The 27416-nt window shown below is 39.7% G+C and overlaps 1 protein-coding gene across 1 annotated transcript; it reads left to right on the forward strand.

Moving 5' to 3' along the window:
• Positions 1-1162: 1162 nt before the first annotated feature.
• rfwd3 (ring finger and WD repeat domain 3) lies at positions 1163-27416 on the forward strand. The gene is made up of 12 exons (XM_061924334.2): positions 1163-1312; positions 10727-10983; positions 11054-11310; positions 11382-11425; positions 14983-15266; positions 15342-15456; positions 17233-17467; positions 17548-17698; positions 24629-24805; positions 24900-25114; positions 25181-25395; positions 26750-27416. The coding sequence occupies exons 2-12, from the start codon at positions 10727-10729 to the stop codon at positions 26891-26893; spliced, it is 2094 nt and encodes a 697-aa protein (XP_061780318.1). The 5' UTR covers positions 1163-1312; the 3' UTR covers positions 26894-27416.

A 27416-nucleotide genomic window follows, 5' to 3' on the forward strand; every position in this document is an offset into this window, starting at 1 on the left:
ACTTTTTGTTCAGTGATTTTTTTTAAACAGGGTTACGTTAGTCAATACATCACACGTAACGTTAGACGGCGGTCAGCAGCACCGGGTATTTTAGCCACCTAAAAAAAGACAAAAATAGTAAAATAAAGGTCAGTTAAAATGTATACTATATTATGAATATGTGTACCGTTTTAGCTAGCTTTCTGACATATTGTTGGTTGTTTACCTCAGTGGTCCCCAACCACCGGGCCGCGGCCCGGTACTGGTCCGTGGATCGATTGGTATCGGGCCGCACAAGAAATCTTTTTTTTTTTCCTCTTTTTTTAATTAAATCAACATAAAAAACACAAGATACACTTACAAGTAGTGCACCAACCCAAAACAACTCTCTCCCCCCCCTTTTGTTCTGGGCATTGAACATGAAGACTCTTCCTTCACTGTTCCGAGTGGCCATGAGAGTCTTGGCAGTGCCTGCCTCCAGTGCTCCAGTGGAGCGAGTTTTCAGCCATGGTGGCATCATACTACGCCCCCATCGTGCACAAATGACTGACAGACTCTTGGCTAATTTGGTCTTTTGCAGATGCAATGCAGCATAGGGCCCTGACATATAAAAAGTACAACATTTTTGTTATGTTCACGTATATGTCATGTTTTTTCAATGTTAACACTTTTGTACAAATAAGTACATTTGCACTTTATTTTTCAATGTGTTTGTTCTGTAAAGGAATGAGTTAATGTTTAAAATGACTGGTTAATAGTGCTATTATAAAGTGCAATGTCAGCACAATTTTCTTTCCTGCAATTTAAAATGCACTTGTTTTAATAAATAAATACAGCATTTGAAAAGCATAAACAATCTGTGTTAATATATTAGTCTGTGGTTAAAAGGACTTGAAAGGACTCGAAACTCAAAATGCAGGACTTAGGACTTGACTTGAGACTTTCCAGTCTTGACTTGACTCGGGGCTTGCCTGTCTTGACACGGGACTTGACTCGGACTTGAGGGCAAAGACTTGAGACTTACTTGTGACTTGCAAAACAATGACTTGGTCCCACCTCTGGTATGTTGTCGTATCATTATTATTTTATTTTTTTTAAAGAAATGCAAAGTAAGTGCTATACACTCCGGTACAGTAGGTGGCGGTGTGCATCTTTGCCAACATGGCGGCAGTACAACCAAATAAGAAGAAGTGGGGAGTGTGGGAGATTCAAGGTTCGCTCCGCTTTGCCCTGAAAGCTAACAACAAAATGATCCGCAGGATAGATTTCTTCCAGTCTTGACTTCCACTACTGAGCGGCCCCGGTAGATGTTGAAACTTGGACGCCCTGAGCGGTAAGTAAATACCCGTCAACATGCTAGCAAGCGGCGCGCATGTTGTTGTTAGCAGCTAGCTAGTAGCTAACAGTTACAAGTTAGCAGCTAACCAAATAACGAGCCGGCAGAGGTATAAACTTGCAATCTGGTCTTGCTCACATTCGATTATTGTTGACACCTCTATAGGCGGCAACCTGAGAGATTACTAACCAGCCGAAACAAAACACCATAAGTAAATGAATGGCCCCGTAAAAAAAAAAAACATTCTCAAAAGACACATGACAAAGTGATGGGAGGGACGCGACAAAAAATTTCAAATGCAAAATACAATAAAAAAAGACCATGGAAAAAGTTTGAACTAGGGCTGGGCGATATGGCCTTTTTTTAATATCTCGATGTTTTTAGACCATATCGCGATACACGATTTATATCGCGATATTTTGCCTTAGCCTTGAATGAACACTTGATGCATATAATCACAGCAGTATGATGATTCCATGTGTCTACATTAAAACATTTTTATTCATACTGCATTAATATATGCTACTTTTTAAGGCCGACTGAAATGAAATGTTCTTATTTATAGCAGGTCCATTCATTCTATGTGTCATACTTGATCATTTCGCGATATTGCCATATTTTTGCTGAAAGGATTTAGTAGAGACCATCGACGATAAAGTTCGCAACTTTTGGTCGCTGATAAAAAAAAAAGCCTTGCCTGTACCGGAAGTAGCGTGACGTCACAGGTTGTGGAGCTCCTCACATTGTTTACAATCATGGCCACCAGCAGCGAGAGCGATTCGGACCGAGAAAGCGATGATTTCCCCATTAATTTGAGCGAGGATGAAAGATTCATGGATGAGGAAAGTGAGAGTGAAGGACTAGAGGGCAGTGGAAGCGATTCAGATAGGGAAGATGCTGTGAGAGGCGGGTGGCACCTGATATACAGCTGGGGATGACTAAAACAGTAAATAAACACAAGATATATATATACTCTATTAGCCACAACACAACCAGGCTTATATTTAATATGCCACAAATTAATCCCGCATATCAAACACCTCCCCCCTCCCGTCCATATAACCCGCCAATACAAATCAAACACCCGCACAACACACTCAATCCCTCAGCCCAAAGTACCGTTCACCTCCCCAAAGTTCATACAGCACATATATTTCCCCAAAGTCCCCAAAGTTACGTACGTGACATGCACATAGCGGCACGCACGTACGGGCAAGCGATGAAATGTTTGGAAGCCGCAGCTGCGTACTCACGGTACCGCGTATCCAACTCAAAGTCCTCCTGGTAAGAGTCTCTGTTGTCCCAGTTCTCCACAGGCCAATGGTAAAGCTTGACTGTCATCTTTCGGGAATGTAAACAATGAAACACCGGCTACGTGTTTGTGTTGCTGCATGCCGGCCGCTAATACACCGCTTCCCACCTACAGCTTTCTTCTTTGCTGTCTTCATTGTTCATTAAACAAATTGCAAAAGATTCACCAACACAGATGTCAGAATACTGTGGAATTTTGCGATGAAAACAGACGACTTAATAGCTGGCCACAATGGTGTCCCAAAATGTCCTCTCCAATCCGTGACGTCACACGCAAACGTCATCATACCGAGACATTTTCAGCAGGATATTTTGCGGGAAATTTAAAATTGCACTTTACTAATCTAACGCGGCCGTATTGGCATGTGTTGCAATGTTAAGATTTCATCATTGATATATAAACTATCAGACTGCGTGGTCGGTAGTAGTGGGTTTCAGTAGGCCTTTAAACTTTCAGGCAGAGAAGGAAATCACAACTAAGTCAATTTACCAAAACTATTTATTAAACAGTTATAAAGCAGTGGCACAAACATTCATGTCATTTCCAAAACAGAAAGTGCAAGATTGTCAGAGACTTTTTAAAACAAGCAATTAGTTTAAAACATGATGTCACACAAGATATTTCAATATCTGTCAAATAAAAATTAGCTGCGTAATAGGAAATCAAATAGTGTTCGTCCTTCGCTATGTGATAGGTTCCTGCGGACGTTATCTCCTGCTGTTGACTCTTTTTTTCATACGGTGTTGATGTGGAAATGTTTGCCTCGGCATTTTGATGGTGTGGCACCGAACGGAGATGTTGACATGCGGAGTTTCAAGCACTCTTCAGGTGACTTTTCAAATGATGTTACATATTAGCAGTAATGCTACTTTTTGTAGAAACGCTTTCGCCCCACACTTGACAAATTACGGTTGTCTGTTCGACATATTCCCACTTGAAGCCAAACCACCGCTAGACGATGGACCCCCTGTTGTTTTTCTTGGAATTAATTATTCCTTCATTTGTTACCAGATTCGCACCTTCTTTCTCTCGTCTTCCCACTCGCATCACAGCTAAGTTTAGCCATGCTGCTACCTCTCTGCTCAAGGAGGGCGTATACGTATGTGACGTATGACGTGACAGTATGTGACGTATGTACGCTTGTTGTCTGTGAGAAGGAGCGACAAGACAGAGTGAGAAGAGCCTGTAGTGTAATGCCCGCAGCTAAAAGCAACTGCGTGAGAACGTATACTCGAATATCACGATATAGTCATTTTCTGTATCGCACAGAGACAAACCCGCGATATATCACGTGTATCGATATATCGCCCAGCCCTAGTTTGAACCATTGTGATATGCCAAATATTAGGAGAGCTATTCAATGTTTACTTATATAGCCCTAAATCCCGAGTGTCTCAAAGGTAACTTAAAAATAAAGAATTTCAGATTGTTTTCTTTGTTTAAAAATAGAACAAGCACACCTAAGACCGGAAGAGGGCGGTTTTAAGACTGGAAGAGGGTGGGGGTTAACCCGGAAGAGGCTAAAATATGGATATGACAGACATTAATTGGTATTACGGTAATGAATGGGTTATTGTTGAATATGAATGACCGACATTAGTCCTTTGAGCACCCACCACACACACACACACACACACACTGCAAATGGTCGGTATGTGCACTGTCTATTTGTTGTTTAAGATCATCAGGAAGAGACAGACAGAGACAGATTTAATGTTATTTTCTTTAGAGACCAAAAGGTTTTTCAGATTAGGTACCCAACCAGACAGAGACAGATACAGTTTTGTAATATGTAATTAAGTAATTTAGTCATTACTAACATACTGAGATGAAGAATATCTTATTTTTAATAAGGTTGGAAGTATTTTTCATAATTTTTCTTCTTTGTACTTCGTAAGCACTATTATTTTGAACAATTTCTTAAACAGGATCATATCAGTTCAATTTTTAACTACTTTACTTAATCCATTCCGTAATTTAATTTTACATACTGATATGCTAAAAGTTTTAAGTGTTGTACGTGCATATAAATGTTTTATTTATTTATTTTTTTAAGGTTATATTTTTCCTTTTTTGTTGAGAAGAATTGTTGAATGTTCTTGGGTAGCAGGTTATAGTTTGCTTTGTACATGATTTTAGCTGTTTGTAATTTTACCAAATTATCGAACTTTAATATTTTTGACTTAATAAATAAAGGGTTTGTATGTTTTATACATCCAACATTATGTATTATTTTAACTGGTCTTTTTTTTTTTTGTAACACGGTTAGTGAATGTAGCGCACATTTGTAGTTATTTCCCCAGCACACACACACCAACACACACACACACACACAGCAAATGGTTGGTATGCGGTTTAATTGTTGTTGTTTGAAACTGTATACGTTTACGATCGTCAGGAAGAGACAGACAGAGACAGATTTAACGTCGGAGTCCGATTTTGCTGACAAAAGACCAAATGTTGTTTTCTTTAGAAACCAAAAGGTTTTTCAGATTTGGTACCCAACCATACAGAGACAGATACCGTTTTGTAATGATAACCGTGATATTTTGGCCACAATAACTGTGATATGATTTTATATATTAACATTTCTAATTTACATAAACTTGTTGTAATGCCTCCATGTTTGTTTTGTGTTTTAACATTAAGGAACGTTTGTATTGTTTATTATTGTTGTTTGGCACAGTTTATTTTTAATAAGCTAAGCGTTTTATTGAAGTACATCACAGATTAACACTCGGACATGTCCGAGAAGGAGTATGAAGAAGCGTAGCTAATTTACTGTTTTTGACCAAATTGCACGATTTTATGCCATTCCCTCCCCTGGCGAAAGACCCGTGATGAGCTGACATGGGCTACATTCCATATGTCAATGTGCATGGTGTGGTCCATTATCCTGTGTAGTAATCTGGCCCATAATATTTTGGGTGTAGATGTAAAAATGACAGAAAATAATTAAGAACCACTGCACCACAATAGGAAAATTCAATAAGACATAAAGGGATGCTGAATAAATGTAGAATTTATTTTAATTCATATGTTGAGAGAGTTGATGGAGTACGGGAGTTGGGGGGAATCCAACAGTTATGTTTATTGTGCAGAAAATCTTTTTTTTTCAAGGAGTAGCTGATGCCCCATCTGTATTATGTTCTCTGAAGAGGCTTACTGCACCAGACCCTGATCTATACTCTTCTGAACTCCCTTGCAAGTTAAGACATTTTAGTCCTCGACTTCCTCTAAATTCTTAACTCTGAAGGCTCGGATTCAATGAGTTTAAATAGAGGCACGGTCGTTGCCACTAACACCTTGCTCTCCGTCGCTAACACTTAACGGTGGCGTATTTTGCTCATGTTTAATTTCTCATTTAAAGCTGCTAAATATGTTTGGACTGTGGACCAACCTAAATCAAGATGACTAATAGCTGCTCCACAGGCAACAGAGGTACCCCACCCAGAAACAAAACTGCTGTCAAGGGACGAACAATGAACTTTCTGTTCAAGTTTTCTGGACTTCTGTGACCCATGATGTCTTTAAAGGGGAACATTATCACCAGACCTATGTAAGCGTCAATATATACCTTGATGTTGCAGAAAAAAGACCATATATTTTTTTAACCGATTTCCGAACTCTAAATGGGTGAATTTTGGCGAATTAAACGCCTTTCTAATATTCGCTCTCGGAGCGATGACGTCACAATGTGACGTCGCATCAGGAAGCAATCCGCCATTTTCTCAAACACTGAGTCAAATCAGCTCTGTTATTTTCCGTTTTTTCAACTGTTTTCCGTACCTTGGAGACATCATGCCTCGTCGGTGTGTTGTCGGAGGGTGTAACAACACGAACAGGGACGGATTTAAGTTGCACCAGTGGCCCAAAGATGCGAAAGTAGCAAGAAATTGGACGTTTGTTCCGCACACTTTACCGACGAAAGCTATGCTACGACAGAGATGGCAAGAATGTGTGGATATTCTGCGACACTCAAAGCAGATGCATTTCCAACGATAAAGTCAAAGAAATCTGCCGCCAGACCCCCATTGAATCTGCCGGAGTGTGTGAGCAATTCAGGGACAAAGGACCTCGGTAGCACGGCAAGCAATGGCGGCAGTTTGTTCCCGCAGACGAGCGAGCTAAACCCCCTGGATGTCTTGGCTCACACCGTCCCGAAAATGATCAAGAGAAGAATATCGACCCTAGCTTCCCTGGCCTGCTGACATGAGGGTATGTCTACAGAATATATTAATTGATGAAAATTGGGCTGCCTGCACTCTCAAAGTGCATGTTGTTGCCAAATGTATTTCATATGCTGTAAACCTAGTTCATAGTTGTTAGTTTCCTTTAATGCCGAACAAACACATACCAATCGTTGGTTAGAAGGCGATCGCCGAATTCGTCCTCGCTTTCTCCCGTGTCGCTGGCTGTCGTGTCGGTTTCGCTTGCATACAGTTCAAACCGATATGGCTCAATAGCTTCAGTTTCTTCTTCAATTTCGTTTTCGCTACCTGCCTCCACACTACAACCATCCGTTTCAATACATTCGTAATCTGTTGAATCGCTTAAGCCGCTGAAATCCGAGTCTGAATCCGAGCTAATGTCGCTATAGCTTGCTGTTCTTTCCGCCATGTTTGTTTGTGTTGGCTTCACTATGTGACGTCACAGCAAAATGGACGGGTGGTTAAAATCAGGCACTTTGAAGCTTTTTTTAGGGATATTGCGTGATGGGTAAAATTTTGAAAAAAACTTCAAAAAATATAATAAGCCACTGGAAACTGATTTTTAATGGTTTTAACAATTCTGAAATTGTGATAACGTTCCCCTTTAACAGAATCTGTGAACAAATCGGACCCCTTTTTTTTCACCCCAGTAACACATTAATGACATCCTACGGTATTCACACATTCTAACCCCCTTTTTTTCCCCAGTAACACATTAATGACATCCTACAGTATTCACACATTAAAACTGGGTTTTTCAGATAGCGGGTTGGGACGGGAGTTTTTCTATTGATCCGTCTATTAATGAATAGAAAAAACACACCGTCTAGCCTCAATGTGACTTTTAGGGAAAATTGTTGACATAAACAAAGATTTTTTTTAAAATGATCGTCATTCTAGTCATTCTCCCCTGGGATACTTTTCCCAGGGGAGCTTCACTATATATTACTTACATTAAAAAAAAAACCTGTGGAACCAGATGCACATGAATCAGGTAATAGATACGTTGAATAAAGAACAAACCAAACAAAAAGACAAAGTATGATGAATTGAGTTACAATGTATTCAACAATTACACGTACACACATTTTAAAAAGGTATTCATTGGAGGAGTGGTGTTGGATTTTTCTTTTAGCAAACACTGTAGGGGCTAACATGTCCTCATGTGTTTGAAGAAAACAAGTCAAATACGTACATAAGATGTCGTGAGCTGCCAAAAAAGGCTTTTACCGTGTTTCTGCTTGTTTGCTGCTCTTAAATATGCAGAATGACTTCTGGTAATGTTACATCACATTATGAAATGCAAGCTGGCTTTCCCGGTGCAAATGATCTTAAAACTCAGATCTTTTCTGAGCTCTTTGCTGTCTTTCCACTTTGCTTTAGTTTTTCTGAGCCATCTTCCTCTATCGACACGCCACTAGTACCATCCCCCTTCCCGCACACACAAACCATTTACCGGTAGTCATGACATGCGGTAGCTAGAAGCACTCCAACGTCCGTGTATTTTACTCATTAAACAAATCATCGCAGCAACAAAATACAATTGGATGCTTTTTAAAAAAACAAAAACGAATTAATCAATTTAATCGACGAATCTTTGCAGCCCTCGAGTTTTTTATTATTTTTGTGTTAGAACAATACACAAGACTGCTGCTATGTGGTAACAGGGGTCAATATAATCAACAGTCTGCCTGTTCTACCCAGTAGAAGTGGTAAGTACACGGGAGCTAACATAGGCAAAGAGATGAAGAATGAAAAGAAAAAAGGAGTTGTCGTCAGCAGAAAACAAAACAATTGACGATAAACAGAATGAAAAGACCCGGAAGTACGACAAAGCATACATAGCCTTTTGGATTCACCATAAGTAAGTAGGAAATGAGGAAAGGCGGGGGTGTGTTTTATACCATCTACTACACTTTGTATCATTCTATCTCTTTGAGATGCCTTTTTCTGCTTTTATTACACTGTAACAATAATTTGTATCAACAATGTAGGAATAATGAATATACCAACATTGGTAATAGACAAAATGCCAACAATGGTAATAGACAACATAGCAATAATGGTAAGGAAACATTAAGCACATGTTAACACTTTGAGACAGAGTACAACAGCAGGTCAAATTAAAGACCCTCATCTCTATATTTGAACCAGACCCCATGTTTGTATAATAGTTTAAATCGATTAATAGACAAACATTCTGAAATTGTACAAATCATAGTGTTTTTTTTACACTTACGTCGCGGTTAGTAGTATTCTATCTTTATTGTTTATTTGTCGTTATTTATATTTTCTGAATAAATAATGTGATAATGTTCATCAGTCAACTCATTGGGGTTAATTTTCAATGTATAGAATAGAATGTATCAAGATAAAGAAATTAGAGATGTCTGATTATGGCTTTTTTTTTACCGATGTCCGATATTTTCCAACTCTTAATTACCGATACCGGTATCAACCGATACCGATACATACAGTCGTGTAATTAACACATTATTATGCCTAATTTTGTTGTGATGCCCCGCTGGATGCATTAAACAATGGAACAAGGTTTTCCAAAATAAATCAACTCAAGTTATGGAAAAAAATGCCAACATGGCACTGCCATATTTATTATTGAAGTCACAAAGTGCATTATTTTTTTTAACATGCCTCAAAACAATAACAGTGCAATACTTTTTCATAACATGGTCACTACTGCTTAGTTTTGTTTGTTATATTCTTTTTTTTACTGTTATATTTTTATTCTCATTGTTGCTTTTTATTTTTATTCTTATTGTAATATTTTTCTATTCTGTTTCCATTTATACACCCATTATTTACTTTTTACTTTTTAAATTCGATCTCAATTCTTTACAGTGCTGCTGGAATTGAAATTTTCCTGAAGGAATCAATGAAGTACTATCTATCTATCTATCCAAACAGCAGCTTGGAATTTGGGACATACTCTCCCTGAGAGAGACTATGAGAGGTTGAGATGGGCGGGGTTGAAGTGGGGGGTAGATGTTAGCGGGGGGGGGGGTTATATTGTAGCGTCCCGGAAGAGTTGGTACTACAAGGGGTTCTGGGTATTTGTTCTGTTGTGTTTATGTTGTGTTACGGTGCGGATGTTCTCCCAAAATGTGTTTGTCTTTCTTGTTTGGGGTGGGTTCACAGTGTGGCGCATATTTGTAACAGTGTTAAAGTTGTTTATACGGCCACCCTCCGTGTGACCCGTATGGCTGTTGAACAAGTATGTTTTGCATCAATTCGTAATGAGTAAAGCCGGTAGATATTATGTGACTGAGATGGCATGCACGCAAAGGAAGTGCCTAAAAGGTTTATTGTCTCTCTGTACCTGTGTTTAAAAACGTCATACAATTTACTTTTAAAAACCGATACCGATAATAAAGAAACCGATGAAAAGTATGAAAAAAACTGTGATTTATAATCCGAAAAATAGGGTAAGCAGATATTAACAGTAAATGAACGAATAGATTAATAATTCATTTTCTACCAATTGTCCTTAATAATGTTGACAAAATAAGAGAATGATAAATGACACAATATGTTACTGCATATGTCAGCAGACTAATTAGGAGCCTTTGTTTGTTTACTTACTACAAAAAGACAAGTTGTTTAGTATGTTCACTATTTTATTTAAGGACTTAACTGCAATAAGAAACATATAATTTTTTGTTAAAATAAAGGCAATAATGCAATTTTGTGTGGTCCCCTTTATTTAGAAAAGTACCGAAAAGTATCGAAATAAATTTAGTACCGGTACCAAAATATTGGTATCGTTCCAACACTTGAGCATAGTAACATGACCAGTTACCAATGAATGCCTTGAGTTGACATGCTTTCAGGCGATACGGGTGACTGATATTTATATATTTGTTTGTGCAGATGGAGGCCATGGAGATTGACCCCCAGCCAGAGGCTCCAGCAGGAGTCGACAACAGCGTCTCTGCCGCAGAACTCCCGGTTATCATCTCAGACTCTGGCAGCAGTACGGAAGTGGATGAGGAGGAGGAGGACGATGGCGACGGGGCAGCGGCGTCTCGTCGGCAGCTCAGACTTCCTGCCACCTGGGCCTTCAGTCAGAGGAGGGCGGGCCGCGGTGCGGCGGCAGAGGAGCAAGCGTCTGCGCGGAGGAGGCTCAGGTACGGCGACGTCTGTAATGCTCGACGCCGCTTCTTTTGCTGTGCCTCATGCTGGGCCTGATTGCTCCAGGCAGGGCCTCAGGGTGCACTACTCCAGCCAGAACGCAGCGTCCTCCAGAGGGTTCCCGTATTTCCTGCTGCGTGTGCCCGCCGCCACCGCCGCACCCGACCAACAGTCCAGCAGCACCGAGGTCAGCGATTCGTCGGAGGAAGGGGAAGCGGCGCCAGCTGCTACGGCGGAGGCAGTGGAGACGGTGGCACCTGCCCCGCCCACTAATCCGAGCGTCGACAACTCTGATGATAACATACAAGTACAAGAAGCTGATGGTGAGTGATGTCATCCCTGGCCTTCAACATGGCGTCACATCATCTTCCATTCTTCCTGCTCTTGTTTTCAGCCGCTGATGGCGACACAAAAGAAGGTCAGCCTGATGGCGTCCAGGTAATGTAACTTGTTTTTCTTTGACGTCAAAATATCTTATCATGAGCGGTGGGCGATACGCCTGGAAACTGTAACACGACATTAAGTGTTTTGTATCAGTCATTATCGATAATTATTGATATTTTTAATGACCTATGGAAAATAAGGATGAAACGTAAACATTTTTATTTCACATGTAGCCTTCCTCTGATAATAATCCCTCAGCTATCAAGGCAGAAAGGAAATGTCAACACAAGCATGGAAACACTTAATGTAAAACGTAATTGTAAAATCACATGGAACACTTAACAATAAGCTCCTAAAATGAAAGTGCTAAATAAGGAATATGAAAGACAGATGTGTCCATACTACGGCCCGCGGGCCATGTGCGGCCTGCCGGCGTCTTCACTGTGGCCCGCGAGACATCATGGGGTTAATGAGCATTTGTCTAACCTGACTCGCCAGTTCCTTGTACCGTATTTTTCTGACTTTAAGCCGCAGTTTTTTTCATAGTTTGGCCGGGGCGTATCAAATTTGTCACCTTATATATGTTTTTTTCCTTTTTTATTATGCATTTTCGGCAGGTGCAACTTATACTCCGAAAAATACGGTAGTTCGCTGAGCTCCACACAAGGATCTGGGCTTGAGGGCATTGCAAACTCCTTCAAGATAGCAAAAAGTAATGAAACAATCAGGATCGCCGGGCGGGATTTCATAGATGTGACGTAGCGCCGAAGCGACTGTTTGATTCAAACAACAATGGCGGCACACTGCGAGGAGTCGTGTGCTGACATTGATTCTGCTATTGCAACTGTTTTGTCCAATCTATTGAATATTAATTATTTAAAAGATGAACAGAGAATGGTTTTGAAGGCATTTATTAACTTTTCACTCTGTCGTTATCCAATATGTCAGCCGTTCTGTTTTGGATTTCTCAGCATCACGGGGTGATTTCGATGTGAGTGGTTGAAGTAGGTCGTCATTCAAGACAACAGACAAGTGGTTTATCCAATCACATACAATGATTTTTTTTAACATCTCCTACTGAGAAGTCCCAGATCCTTGTGTAGAGCTCAGCGAACTACAAAGATCTGGCGAGAGTCAGGTTAGAATTTGTCACCATCTTGTCGACAATATGAGTAAATCAGGTCTATGACAGACAACTTATCATGCTTTGATTGGGGTCAAGCGCAGTGTTTACTTGTATGACCAAATGCAAACAACTTTCCCTAGTCATGGTGCAAAAAAACAAACAATCGAACCTACACAAAATGCCAACAGACATGGTCACACACAACACAATATAACATCATTTGTGGATATCATATAATATCATTACATCCATTACAAAGCATGATGGGAAAAATGTAAAACACTCTCCACACTTATCCATGTTTGGTGCATTTTAGCTGCTTGTTATTTCTGATTGATTACAAAACTTAAAGGAGGTCGTCACGGAAGTAAACATGGTATGAGTCAAACTTTCACATACTCTTAATATCCAATTATATTAATTACATATCCATCATATTAATATAATATGTACACACACACATACTGTGTGTGTATGTATATATATATATATATATATATATGTGTATGTGTGTGTGTGTATATATATATATATATATATATATATATATATATATATATATATATATATATATATATATATATATGTATGTGTATGTGCCTTTACTGCAATATGTATTGTATATTATTTTACATGCATAGAGTTACTTTACATGCTTTCGGCCCTCGACCACATTTTTTTTTAGCCCAAAGCTGTTTGGACACCACTAAAGTAAGAAATGCTTAATAAAGTTTAATAGAATAGTGCAAAGTGTGAAAATGTAAACATAGAGAAACCTGAGAGGAACTATTTTCTGCAGGTATGGTGACAGGAAGTTAGGCTAAAGTGGTTTGGGATCAGCGGTCTTGGTGGGGACGAGCGCCTTGCATCATTTACAGAGCACATTAGTCTGACTACGGTACTAGTGGGGTGTAAAAAAAAAATCGATATGATTCTTAATTGATTCAAAAAAATCAAAAACTGATTTAAAAAAAAGTATTTTTATTTTTTTTTCTTAAATCTGTCTTGTCCAGCCACTCAGACAAATTCTATTGTTGATGTAGATTATATCTGCTGTACAGATTTACTTTAGAAAAGAGAAGTTTTGGATACTTCTCTTGATGACTTATTTGTATTTGATTTTATTGAACGTTTGGGTGGGATTTTATTTAACATTTTATTTCAGGTAATATAGACATTTTATCAGAGCTATTTTATGGAGGAATGGAGTTAATCATAGAACTGGCATCCAATGTTATTAAAAAAGTATTGATTTCGAATTGACAAATTATTCTCTATCGAATCGTTACCCCCAAGAATCGAATCCTGTTGTGCCCAAAAATTCACAGCCTTGCTGACTACTATTTATTTACATACCATAATTGTTTCCAAACGGTGTCTGTGACACGGCAGTAAAACGGCTGATCAAACAAAACAGAAGTCATCGTCATGGACCCACTGGCTGCGGTAGCTAGCTCTCCAATCAGCTAAACATACTCAATAACTCCACGGTGACGTTTTTGTGAATTTACTTAGGAATTTGTGAAACTAAAACAATACAAAAAGAATGTCATTGTAAGTTAATAATACTAACACAGATATTTGTAAACATGTTAGCATATTATTTAATGACACTAGCTCGGTTTCATTACAATAGCACGTACAAATATGCATTAAACACTACTACAGACTTCACACATGGGACGTTTTAGTAAGTGAGAATAGTTTTAGTTATATTACAAAACTTACAAACGTTGCTTGGAGTGCTGAAGTAGCCATACGAGTAGACACGCTATGGAAGGCTTGAAGACTGAACGGTGCTCCGGTTGGGGGAAAACAAAACCACCAAGAGTAAACTAATCCCAAAAGATGGCGCCGTACAAACAACAATGCACCATCTCATTGTGTTTGCTTGATATTTTTTACTTGGTATTATGGCCGTCAACAAAGAAAAATCACAATATATAATGATACTGTTTAGGGCTGCAACTAACGATTCATTTGATAATCGATTAATCTGTCCATTATTACTTCGATTAATCGATTAATAATCGGATAAAAGAGACAAACAACATTTCTATCCTTTCCAGTATTTTATTAGGAAAAAAAACAGCATACTGGCACCATGCTTATTTTGATGATTGTTTCTCAGCTATTTGTACATGCTGCAGTTTATAAATAAAGGTTTATTTAAAAAAATATATATATATTTTTTTTAAATAAATAAATTTTCCTCTGCGCATGCGCATAGCATAGATCCAACGAATCGATGACTAAATTAATCGCCAACTATTTTTATAATCGATTTTAATCGATTAGTTGTTGCAGCCCTAATACTGTTTTAAACGCCCAGCCCTACTTGTTATGTATAATAACTTTTTAAGAACTTGGTAAAGTTACAACTTACAACATTTATAATATTGTCTTTTGTCAGTAGTTCCTGCATCATCTTTTGCGTGCCGAGTCATGTGACTCTGTTTCTCAATGCACTAATTTACCATTTAAGCCGCCCGCCGCCCCGCCTCCCCAGGCGTCCCAGGGCGAGGAGGGCGACAGCGACACCTGCAGCATCTGCTTCGAGGCCTGGACGACGGCGGGAGAGCATCGCATCGCCGCTCTGCGCTGCGGACACCTCTTCGGCTACACCTGCATCCACCGCTGGCTGACAGCTCAGCGCTCGGCCGGCAAATGTCCGCAGTGCAACAAGAAGGCCAAGCGCTCCGACATCTTGCGGCTCTACGCTCCCAAGCTGAGAGCCATGGACAACAGCGAGCACGAGAGCCTGAAGAAGCGAGTACACCTGCTTTTCTCTGCTTTACAGGTGACCGCGTTTTGCTCAGTGTGTGTTTGTGTGTGTTTGTGCAGGGTCCTGGAGGAGGAGCAATCTCTGAGGAGGAAGGCCGAACTCGAATCGGCTCAGTACAAACTCAAACTCCAGGTGGTTAGCAACAAGTATGGACAAGCACAACAGGAACTCAAGGTATCACTTTTTCATTTTCATCGTTTATTTGGGCTCCATCCGAGGCCCCGGGTCCTACATTGTGTGCCATTTCATGCATGAATATGTGCTGATATAATAAGGAAGGGTTGCTGTCAGTAGTTGATACCGATACATTTCCACAATCCTCGATACTTATTTGACACTGAAAATTTTTTTCTTTTGAAATTATTTACTTTCTAATCCAACTTAATTTGTAAAGCACTTTGAAAATAATCAGTGGACCAAAGTTGTTTGTAGCATAATGACTACAATATGCAGAAACTAACAAAGAATCTACTAAAAAAAACACATGGACAAAAAGAATAAGTAAAATAAAGCACAAATAAAATGGAATCAATAAAAAATTAAGGTAAAACCTAATAAAAAACCTAGGGTTGTCAAACGATTAGAATATTTGTTCGCGATCAATCGCAGTTTGTTCATAGTTAACTCAGAATTAATCGCAGATCAATATCATTTTTTGTTATCATTAAGTGTACCCTAGACACTTTTTGAAAATGTTTTTATGACTGGACAATTAGTTTGCTTTAAATAAATGTTAAACATCATGCTTTTTTAAAGAGCTCAACAGAAAAATGGACAAACACGTTTTTAATGAGAATACAATAAATAAATAAAATACCTGCAGTGCGTTTGTCTTGCCAGATTTTGTATTTTGTAGGAATACAGAATTTGTATTCCTGCTGTAGGTGCACTTGCATCCAGAGGAGGAGCTACACTTGCATGTTAAAATACTGTAGCAATCCAGAATTTGTATTCCTGCTGTGGGTGCACTTGCATCCAGAGGAGCTACACTTGCATGTTAAGATACTGTAGCAATACAGAATTTGTATTCCTGCTGTATGTGCACTTACATCCAGAGGAGGAGCTACACTTGCATGTTAAGATACTGTAGCAGTTTCACGCATTAATAACACAAAATGTGGACGGTTACAATCATGGTTTGATTGTCAAAGATGTTTGTTTATAAATTCTGTGATAGTTCTATATAAGGTGGAAACTACCAGGTATTTTTCACTTTCAAAACTAATAAAAATATTTTGATTGTTTTCAAAGAACTAGACATTGCAATTGCAGTACAAATTTCGAATGAATGTTGAGGAGCCAAAGCAGAACTGAAATGCTAAGAGTTACTACGCTGGCCAGATAGTGTGAACTAACAAAAAATATGAGCTAAAAAATCTAGTATGCTAAAAGTACTATGCTAACAATAGCATAAATACAGCTAGCATTATTGAAATACCAAAATATATGACACTAAGGTGGTTACCTGTTATATTTGCGAAAACAATTTAGCATGCTAACTGTAACAAGCAACAAGTACCAAAATATATTGCTCTAAGGTGTGTACCTGAAAAATGTTTAAAATGTTAGCCTGCTAACTTTAGCATGCATCACATACCAAAATATGACTAAGGTATATACCTACACAATTAGATAAAAAATAAGTTAGCATGCTAGCCGGTAGCAGTAACAAAGCATTTGATGCTGCGGTGTATACCTGCAAAATTTGCCAAAAAGCTAACATGCCAGTATTAGAATGCTAACGAATGTCAAGTCGTTAAGAAATTAGCTACGGGCCACACTTTGGACACCCCTGATGCACATGACGAATGCAATATTTTTTGTGATTAATCACATGAGTTAACTTGTTAAATTTGACAGCCCGATTTGTTTTGTTTATTTATGTTTCTCCAATGTGCCATAAAAAAAAAGTGTTAAAATACAAGATCCTGGTCCTACCTTGTCTTGCAGGAGCTTAGAGCTCAGATGGCACAAACTGGGAGGGGCTCTGCCGCCGTCTCCTCCTCTTCCTCCTCCTCCTCATCGTCGCTCCACTGTGGCCCTGACCGACCCAAATTGGCGCCGTACGGTTTCTTCGATGCGGTGCTCGTGTCTCAAAATGGAGGCTGCCGAGTTTTGTCCTACTGCGAAGCCATGAACTGCCTGCTGGCCTCACAGCCTTCGCCCCACGCCACACTCGTGCCCGGTGAGACCTCACTGTCCATCCAGCCTCATTGACCAATCAGTGTCAGACTAACGCTGCAATTCTTGTGCGCTCCTGGCCAGGCTGGGGCGTGAAGAAAGTGAGCCTGGCCAACCTCAAGTCCAGCCAGTACATTCCCATCCACAGCAATCAGATCCGAGGTCTGTGCTTCAACAGACAGAACGACAGCCTGCTCCTGTCGGCCGCTCTGGACTGCACCATCAAACTCACCAGGTAACTCCAATAACGTCTGAATGATGTACCGTATTTTTTCGGAGTATAAGTCGCTCCGGACTATAAGTCGCACCGGCCGAAAATGCATAATAAAGAAGGGAAAAAACATATACAAGTCGCACTGGAGTATAAGCATACTTGCCAACCCTCCCGGATTTTCCGGGAGACTCCCGAAATTCAGCGCCTCTCCCGAAAACCTCCCGGGACAAATTTTCTCCCGAAATTCAGGCGGACTCAGGTCCTCCACAATATAAAAAAGCGTACATGCCCAATCACGTTATAATTATAGAATGATGGAGGGCGAGTTCTTGATTTCTCATGTGGGTTTATTGTTAGGCAGTTTCATTAACGTCCTCCCAGCGTGGCAACAACACACAACAACAGCAGTCACTTTTTTGTATACCGTAAAGCAATTCGTCTGCTGTAACCAGCAATGTTGTGACACTCTTAAACAGGACAATACTGCCATCTACTGCATTTGATGAAAGCACTTTTGTGCGTGCCACACATCAATGCATCATCAGAGAGGGTGTTCAGCATGGTTCGAAAAATAGTGACAAAGAATATAACAAGGATGGACAATTCAACCCTTAACTCAACAATGAGTAGATGAGTGTTATGTGTGTGTATATGTGTAAATAAATGAACACTGAAATTCAAGTATTTATTTTATATATATATATATATAAATATATATAGATATAGAGCTAGAATTCACTGAACGTCAAGTATTTCTTATATATATACATATATATATATATATATATATATATATATATATAGATATAGAGCTAGAATTCACTGAACGTCAAGTATTTCTTATATATATACATATATATATATATATATATATATATATATATAGCTAGAATTCACTGAACGTCAAGTATTTCTTTTATATATATATATATATATATATACACAGGTAAAAGCCAGTAAATTTGAATATTTTGAAAAACTTGATTTATTTCAGTAATTGCATTCAAAAGGTGTAACTTGTACATTATATTTATTCATTGCACACAGACTGATGCATTCAAATGTTTATTTCATTTAATTTTGATGATTTGAAGTGGCAACAAATGAAAATCCAAAATTCCGTGTGTCACAAAATTAGAATATTACTTAAGGCTAATACAAAAAAGGGATTTTTAGAAATGTTGGCCAACTGAAAAGTATGAAAATGAAAAATATAAGCATGTACAATACTCAATACTTGGTTGGAGCTCCTTTTGCCTCAATTACTGCGTTAATGCGGCGTGGCATGGAGTCGATGAGTTTCTGGCACTGCTCAGGTGTTATGAGAGCCCAGGTTGCTCTGATAGTGGCCTTCAACTCTTCTGCGTTTTTGGGTCTGGCATTCTGCATCTTCCTTTTCACAATACCCCACAGATTTTCTATGGGGCTAAGGTCAGGGGAGTTGGCGGGCCAATTTAGAACAGAAATACCATGGTCCGTAAACCAGGCACGGGTAGATTTTGCGCTGTGTGCAGGCGCCAAGTCCTGTTGGAACTTGAAATCTCCATCTCCATAGAGCAGGTCAGCAGCAGGAAGCATGAAGTGCTCTAAAACTTGCTGGTAGACGGCTGCGTTGACCCTGGATCTCAGGAAACAGAGTGGACCGACACCAGCAGATGACATGGCACCCCAAACCATCACTGATGGTGGAGACTTTACACTACACTTCAGGCAACGTGGATCCTGTGCCTCTCCTGTCTTCCTCCAGACTCTGGGACCTCGATTTCCAAAGGAAATGCAAAATTTGCATGGTTGGGTGATGGTTTGGGGTGCCATGTCATTTGCTGGTGTCGGTCCAGTAATTGAGGCAAAAGGAGCTCCAACCAAGTATTGAGTATTGTACATGCTCATATTTTTCATTTTCATACTTTTCAGTTGGCCAACATTTCTAAAACTCCCTTTTTTGTATTAGCCTTAAGTAATATTCTAATTTTGTGACACACGGAATTTTGGATTTTCATTTGTTGCCACTTCAAATCATCAAAATTAAATGAAATAAACATTTGAATGCATCAGTCTGTGTGCAATGAATAAATATAATGTACAAGTTACACCTTTTGAATGCAATTACTGAAATAAATCAAGTTTTTAAAAGTATTCTAATTTACTGGCTTTTACCTGTGTGTGTGTGTGTGTATATATATATGAAATACTTGACTTGGTGAATTCTAGCTGTAAATATACTCCTCCCCTTTTAGCCGCCACCCCCCCCCCCCCCCACCCCCCACCTCCCGAAATCGGAGGTCTCAAGGTTGGCAAGTATGAGTATAAGTCGCATTTTTTGGGGAAATTTATTTGATAAAACCCAACACCAAGAATAGACATTTGAAAGGCAATTTAAAATAAATAAAGAAAGGTGAACAACAGGCTGAATAAGTGTACGTTATATGACGCATAAATAACCAACTGAGAACGTGCCTGGCAATGTTCCCTCTAATTTTTGATGTGTGTGAGCAAACGCAAAAACTCCCTGAGCATTCAGTGGAGCCCATGTGAGCAACATCAGACGTGCACACTGTGGCTACACCAGCAGCACACCTGTCCCAAATCTGACTAAATAACAAGTTCAATCTCCATCCATTCATCCATTTTCTACCGCTTGTCCCTTTCGGGGTTGCGGGGGGTGCTGGAGCCTATCCCAGCTGCATTCGGGCGGAAGGCGGCGTACACCCTGGACAAGTCCCCACCTCATCACAACACAGATAGACAGACAACATTCTCTTATTATTATAATCAAATGACAACAGTCATTTCCATGAGGTTATTTTCTAATATAAGTGTTTAGGCCCACTTACAATGACAATGACAAAAAATATTGTTTTTCATGAACTGTGTACTTGTATTGTTTGTCTGGGTGGAGGTCCTGCTTTGGAAATAGTTTGTACCCCTTTCAGACATTGCATTTAGTTCCCATTAAAACATTCACATGTTGCACAATGAGATGTAAGCAGGGGATCATGTATTTGTAAAAAATATATTTTTATTAGTATTTATTTAATATACTAACAGCATTTCATGACTAATATTTATAAATTAAGATTCCCAATAAATGACACTAGAATAAGCACACATTTGATTGGTAAATCATAGTGTAACGACCTGGAATGACACTTTATGTGTGGTGTTGGAGTTTTCTGACTTTTTGTGTATGGGCATGTGTTGGCGCACGTGAGAAAGAGCGAGCGGCTGCTGTTGATATAACAGTTGGTTTTGGTCTGGTTTGTACTGCAGAAAATGACCAGTTTGCTAGATATCATATTTTTTACTAATGTTTTGGTGATGTGTTTATGGCCGACAATAAAGAGTTTTGCTCAGTAAAGTGATCCATGGAATTCATGTCCTCAAAGCGTCTCGACAGACGTTACAATATTTGAACAAAGATGACGAAAACTGTTTTCTCTGTCGTGTCCGTGCGTCGAAAATTGTTATGCGCTTATTTTTTTAATTTGATTTTGTGCGTGGCGTAGATTTGCCGTGCGCAGAGGACGTTTGAACAGTGCGCAATTGCACAGGCACGCACCTTAGAGGGAACGTTGGTTCCTGGTATGTTAACATAACATATTATGGTAAGAGTCACTCAAATAACTATAACATATAGAACATGCTATACGTTTACCAAACAATCTGTCACTCCTAATCGCTAAATCCCATGAAATCTTATACGTCTAGTCTCTTACGTGAATGAGCTAAATAATATTATTTGATATTTTACGGTAATGTGTTAAAAATTTCACACATAAATTGCTCCTGAGTATAAGTCGCACCCCCGGCCAAACTATGAAAAAAACTGCGACTTATAGTCAGAAAAATACGGTATGTGCGCAAGCCGCCGATATGCGCCAGTCAAACCGAAATGCTAACGTTAGCATGCTGATGGTTTGGATGCAGCAAGTACCAAATTGTATGACTCGGTGAGGTGTACAAATGTACAATTAGCTTAACAAACTAGCATGCTAACAGTTAGCAAGTGTCGTGTACCAAGTTATATGACTCTAAGGCAGGGGTGCTCACTACGTCGATCGCGAGCTACCGGTCGATCTCGGAGGGTGTGTCAGTCGATCACCAGCCAGGCATTAAAAAAATAGTCCTAAAAATGAGCGATCATAAATCTTCACTATGACGTCACTTTCGTCACTTGATTGACATTCACGGCACCCGAGGGTCTTCTGAGATGACGCTGGCTGTTGCCAGCTCATTAAAATTACCGACTGGAAGGCGAGAAACACTTTATTTCAACAGACTCTGGCGCCGTACCTGTCGTCAAAACTCCAAAGACCGACTGCACAGTTGCGCTAACAAAATAAGAGTCTCAGAAAGCTGGCGTGCACAAGCTAGCAAGCTACGGAGTTTGCCGACAATGTATTTCTTGTAAAGTGCATACAAAAGAGTACAGAAGCTGGACAAATAAGATGCCAAAAACCAACCACTTTCATGTGGTATTGGACAGAAAGGAGGACTTTTTTTCTCCTCCATTCGAAAATGCGGACATTATCAGCACTACTGTCTGATTCCAATCAATGCAAGTCATCAGAATCAGGTAATACACCAACTTATATTCTTGTCTTCATGAAAGAAAGGAATCTATATGTGTTAAACATGCTTGTATTATCTTTAAACACCTTTAACTTATTAACAATATTAACTATATGTGTTAAACATGCTTGTATTATCTTTAAACACCTTTAACTTATTAACAATATTAACTATATGTGTTAAACATGCTTGTATTATCTTTAAACACATTTAACTTGTTAACAATATTAACTATATGTGTTAAACATGCTTGTATTATCTTTAAAAACCTTTAAGTTGTTAACAATATTAACTATATGTATTAAACATTCTTGTATTATCATTAAACACCTTTAATTTTTTAACAATATTAACTATGTGTTAAACATGCTTGTATTATCATTAAACACCTTTTACTTGTTAACAATATTAACTATATGTATTAAACATACTTGCATTATCATTAAACACCTTTAATTTTTAACAATATTAACTACCGTATATGTGTTAAACATGCTTGCATTATCATTAAACACCTTTAACTTGTTAACAAAAACATATATTTCATAAATAAGTAAATATAAATTATATATATGAATGAGGTAGATCCCCACGACTTGATCAATTGAAAAGTAGCTCGCCTGCAGAAAAAGTGTGAGCACCCCTGCTCTAAGGTGTATGGTTGCAAAATTAGCAACAAAAAAAGTTTGCATGTCTGCACATGTCAAGTACCAAGTAATACAACTGTACTGTGGAAAAATTGGCAACGAAAAAAAAGTTAGCATGTTAACATTAGCATATGTCAAGCACCAAGTTATATGACTCTGTGGTAAACGGTTGCAAAATTAGCACCTAAAAAAGTTAGCATGTTAACACATGTCAAGTACCACGTTATATAACTGTAATGTGGCAAAATTGGCTTTAAAAAGTTAACATGTGAACATTAGCATATGCTAAGCACCAAGTAATATGACTCTGGTAAACGGTTGCAAAAATAGCACCTAAAAAGTTTGCATGTTAACATATATTACTGAGGTGTATGGTAGCAGAGCTAGGAAAATAATAGTTAGCATGCTAATGTCAACATGCTTACAGTTAACATATGTCAAGGAGCAAGTTATAGTACTGTAGGGCAGTGGTCCCCAACCACACAAGAAATAAAAAAATAAAAAAAAATGTTTATTTTTTTATTAAATCAACATAAAAAAACACAAAATATACATTATATATCAATATAGATCAATACAGTCTGCAGGGACACAGTCCGTAAGCACACATGATTGTATTTCTTGATGACAAAAAAATTTTTTTTTTTAAATGCCATACTCCCCTCCTCCCCCGGTCCGTGGGACAAATTTTCAAGCGCTGACCGGTCCGCAGCTACAAAAAGATTGGGGACCACTGTTGTAGGGTAAACAGTTGCAAAATTTGCACAAAAAAGTTATCAGTTTAACCTATGTCAAGTGCCTCAGATGTACGATGGCAGAATTGGCAAAAATAAAGTTAGCTTGCTAACAGTTAGCATATGTAAAGTACCAAGTTATATGACTCTAAGGTAAACGGTTGCCAAATTAGCAAAAAAAAAAAAAAAAGTTAGCATGCTTTTCAACAATCACACAATGATAAATAGATGAATATTGGTGTAGAATCCTATAATGCTACAATGAAATGCATGGGCACCCTCTAGTGGCTGTGCAGGTTACTACACACTGTGTGTGTGCGTGTGTGCGTGTGTGTGTGTGTGTGTGTGTGTGTGTGTGTTCTGTCAATGCTTACTTAATGGGGACGTCGCTTTGTTTACACAATCAACTTTAGGGGACCTCTGACGGTATGGGGACAGAAAAATAGGTCTCCTAAAGGGAAACCTTTTTAAATGATAGTGAGATCCATTCTGAAGATGCCTAAGTGATTTTTAAGCTTGGCCCATAAAACATGTTTACTAGTTAGTTTGAGTGTGAGACATTTGCACAGCAGCCCCCTCATCGGGCTGTAGCTGGTACTGCACTCGCTGCTCTGCTCACACTTCTTCCGTGTATAGTTAATCACTTCCACATGGTGAAACTTCCTATAAGAGGACAGCTGTAGTGCTGTATTCTGAGGATCATGTCGTATTTAATTTGAACTTTTTTTTTTAAAGGGTCCTCAGTAGTCACGGTCAAATTTGTGTGAATTATGCAAAATTATTTAAATTTGGTCCCCATGAACCATATTAACTCTTTTTCCCCAGGGTCCCCAGTAAGAATGATCAGCGCATTACTTCATCAATCCAGAGATTTAAAGACGTGTATGAGCTAACTGGGCAGTGGCCATTTTACCTCATTTTTTTTATGCCTCCACAACCTGTAGAAAGGGTGGTCCCCACAAATGATGATCAAAAACGTGTGTGTTTTTTTTTTGCAGCCTGCTGACCAACACGGTGGTTCAGACTTACAACACGGGCAAGCCCGTGTGGAGCTGCTGCTGGTGTTTGGACAGCACCAACTACGTCTACGCTGGCTTGAGCAACGGCTCGGTACTGGTCTACGACATCAGAGACACCAGCACGCATGTCCAGGAGCTGGAGCCGCTGCGCTCCAAGTCTGTGCCCTTTTTTTTTTTTTTTTTTTTTTTTATAAAAACACCTAACAATGTCAAAACGCCAGGAACCAACATCCAACATCATTCCTTCCAGGGCCCCGGTGGCGTCTCTCTGCTACCTCCCGAAGGCGGCGTCCAGCTCGTTCCCGTGCGGCGGGCTGATCGCCGGCTCCCCGGGCGGCGGCTGCTTCTGGGAGCAGGTCAATGAGACCACGTACAAGCCGCACATGCTGCCGCTGGAGCCGGGGGGCTGCACAGACATCCAGGTGGAGACGGAGAGCCGGCACTGCTTGGTCACCTACCGACCAAGTGAGAACCTTTCGCCGCATACCATCTTTCCTCTCTCTGCCGGCGGTGACGCTCTCTCTCCTGCAGGCCGCCTCAACACAAATTTGCGCTGCGTCCTGATGGCCCTGACCCGGACGCCCCAGGAGTACCTCAACCAGCCGCCCGGCTGCTGCTGCTTGCCCGTGCAGACGTTCAACGCCGGCTCGTCCTGCAAGCACCTCACCAAGAACGCCATCTTCACCAGCCCAGATGGAGGCGGGGCTCTGGTGTGCGCCGGAGACGAGGCGTCCAACTCCACCATGGTACGATCGCAACTAGAGATGTCCGATAATGTTTTTTTTGCCGATATTCCGATATTGTCCAACTTGATTGATTGATTGATTGAGACTTTTATTAGTAGGTTGCACAGTGAAGTACATATTCCGTACAATTGACCACTAAATGGTAACACCCGAATACGTTTTTCAACTTGTTTAAGTCGGGGTCCACTTAAATTGATGTATGATACAGATATATACTATCATATATACTATCATCATAATACAGTCATTACACAAGATCATCACATTGAATTATTTACATTATTTACAACCCGGGGGGGTGGGGGGGGGGTTGGTTGGTTGTTATCATCATCAGTCATCAACAATTGAGAACAGAGAAATGGATATTGGAATAGTGTAGGTCTGACTTGGTAGGATATATATATATAGAGAGAGAGAGAGAGATCAGAAGTCATAAGAAAAAGTATCTGCATTTGATTATTAACAATCCAGGGAGGGTGTTAGTTTATGGTTGTAGCTGCCTGGAGGTGAACTTTTATTGCGGTTTTGAAGGAGGATAGAGATGCCCTCTTAATTACCGATTCCGATATCAACCGATACCGATATATACGGTCGTGGAATTAACACATTATTATGCCTCATTTTGTTGTGATGCCCCGCAGGATGCATTAAACAATTGTAACAAGGTTTTCCAAAATAAATCAACTCAAGTTATGGAAAAAAATGCCAACATGGCACTGCCATATTTATTATTGAAGTCACAAAGTGCATTATTTTTTTTAACATGCCTCAAAACGGCAGCTTGGAATTTGGGACATGCTCTCCCTGAGAGAGCATGAGGAGGTTGAGGTGGGGGGGGGGGTATATTGTAGGGTCCCGGAAGAGTTAGTGCTGCAAGGGATTCTGGGTATTTGTTCTGTTGTGTTACGGTGCGGGTGTTCTCCCGAAATGTGTTTGTCATTCTTGTTTGGTGTGGGTTCACAGTGTGGCGCATATTTGTAACAGTGTTAAAGTTGTTTATACGGCCACCCTCAGTGTGACCTGTATGGCTGTTGACCAAGTATGACTTGCATTCACTTGTGTGTGTGAAAAGCCATAGATATTATGTGAATGGGCCGGCACGCAAGGCAGTGCCTTTAAGGTTTATTGGCGCTCTGTACTTCTCCCTACGTCCGTGTACCACTCCTTACAGCGGTGTTTTAAAAAGTCATAAATTTTACTTTTTGATACCGATAATTTCTGATATTACATTTTAAAGCATTTATCGGACGATATTATCGGACATCTCTAATCGCAACCTTCCTCCTTCACCATTGTCTCGTTCTGCTCAGCCTCATGTGGCTTTCACGATAAAACTCTGACCGTGACTCCTCAGGTGTGGGAGGCGGCTGGCGGCACTCTCCTCCAGAAGCTTCCCGCCGACCTGCCGGTGCTGGACATCGCGCCGTTCAGGGCGAGCGGCGACAACTACCTGGTGGCGCTCACGGAGAAGATGATGAAGCTGTACAAGTGGAAGTGAGCGAGCATTATGTTTACAATAACCGAATCAAGATTTCAGTCTTTTTATTTTGAAATGGTCAGGGGACCTTTTGAGCAACATGTTGTCTAAAAACAAATCACCAAAAAACTGTTTTTGTGTGCCACACGTGTCATTTGACCATCAGGCGAGACAAAGAGGCGGCAAATACTCGGTCGTCCTGATTTTTAATGTTGGCCTGTCTTTATTTACCAGGCAAATATTTCGCTGTTAAATATTTTAATGCGGAAAAACAGGTTTTCAGTGTCCTTCTCAGACGTCTGAGTGGCCCTGAACTCAGCACCAGCAGCACCCAGCTTGGTTGAACTGCTCAGCAATGTTAGGGTTTGTACAATAAAACACCACCAAATACCGTCTTTACTACTCTTTATTACTCTGAATGAGTGCTTCAAATGTCCCAAAGGGCATTTATTGTACCTTATGTATGTGTGTAAATATATATATATATGTTTGTATGTATCATTCCTAGTTTTCCTTTCAAGTCAATAAATACATTTTACGTCTT

The sequence above is a fragment of the Nerophis lumbriciformis genome, linkage group LG29, assembly GCF_033978685.3.
Source record: "Nerophis lumbriciformis linkage group LG29, RoL_Nlum_v2.1, whole genome shotgun sequence".
In the NCBI taxonomy this organism is placed as follows: domain Eukaryota; kingdom Metazoa; phylum Chordata; class Actinopteri; order Syngnathiformes; family Syngnathidae; genus Nerophis; species Nerophis lumbriciformis.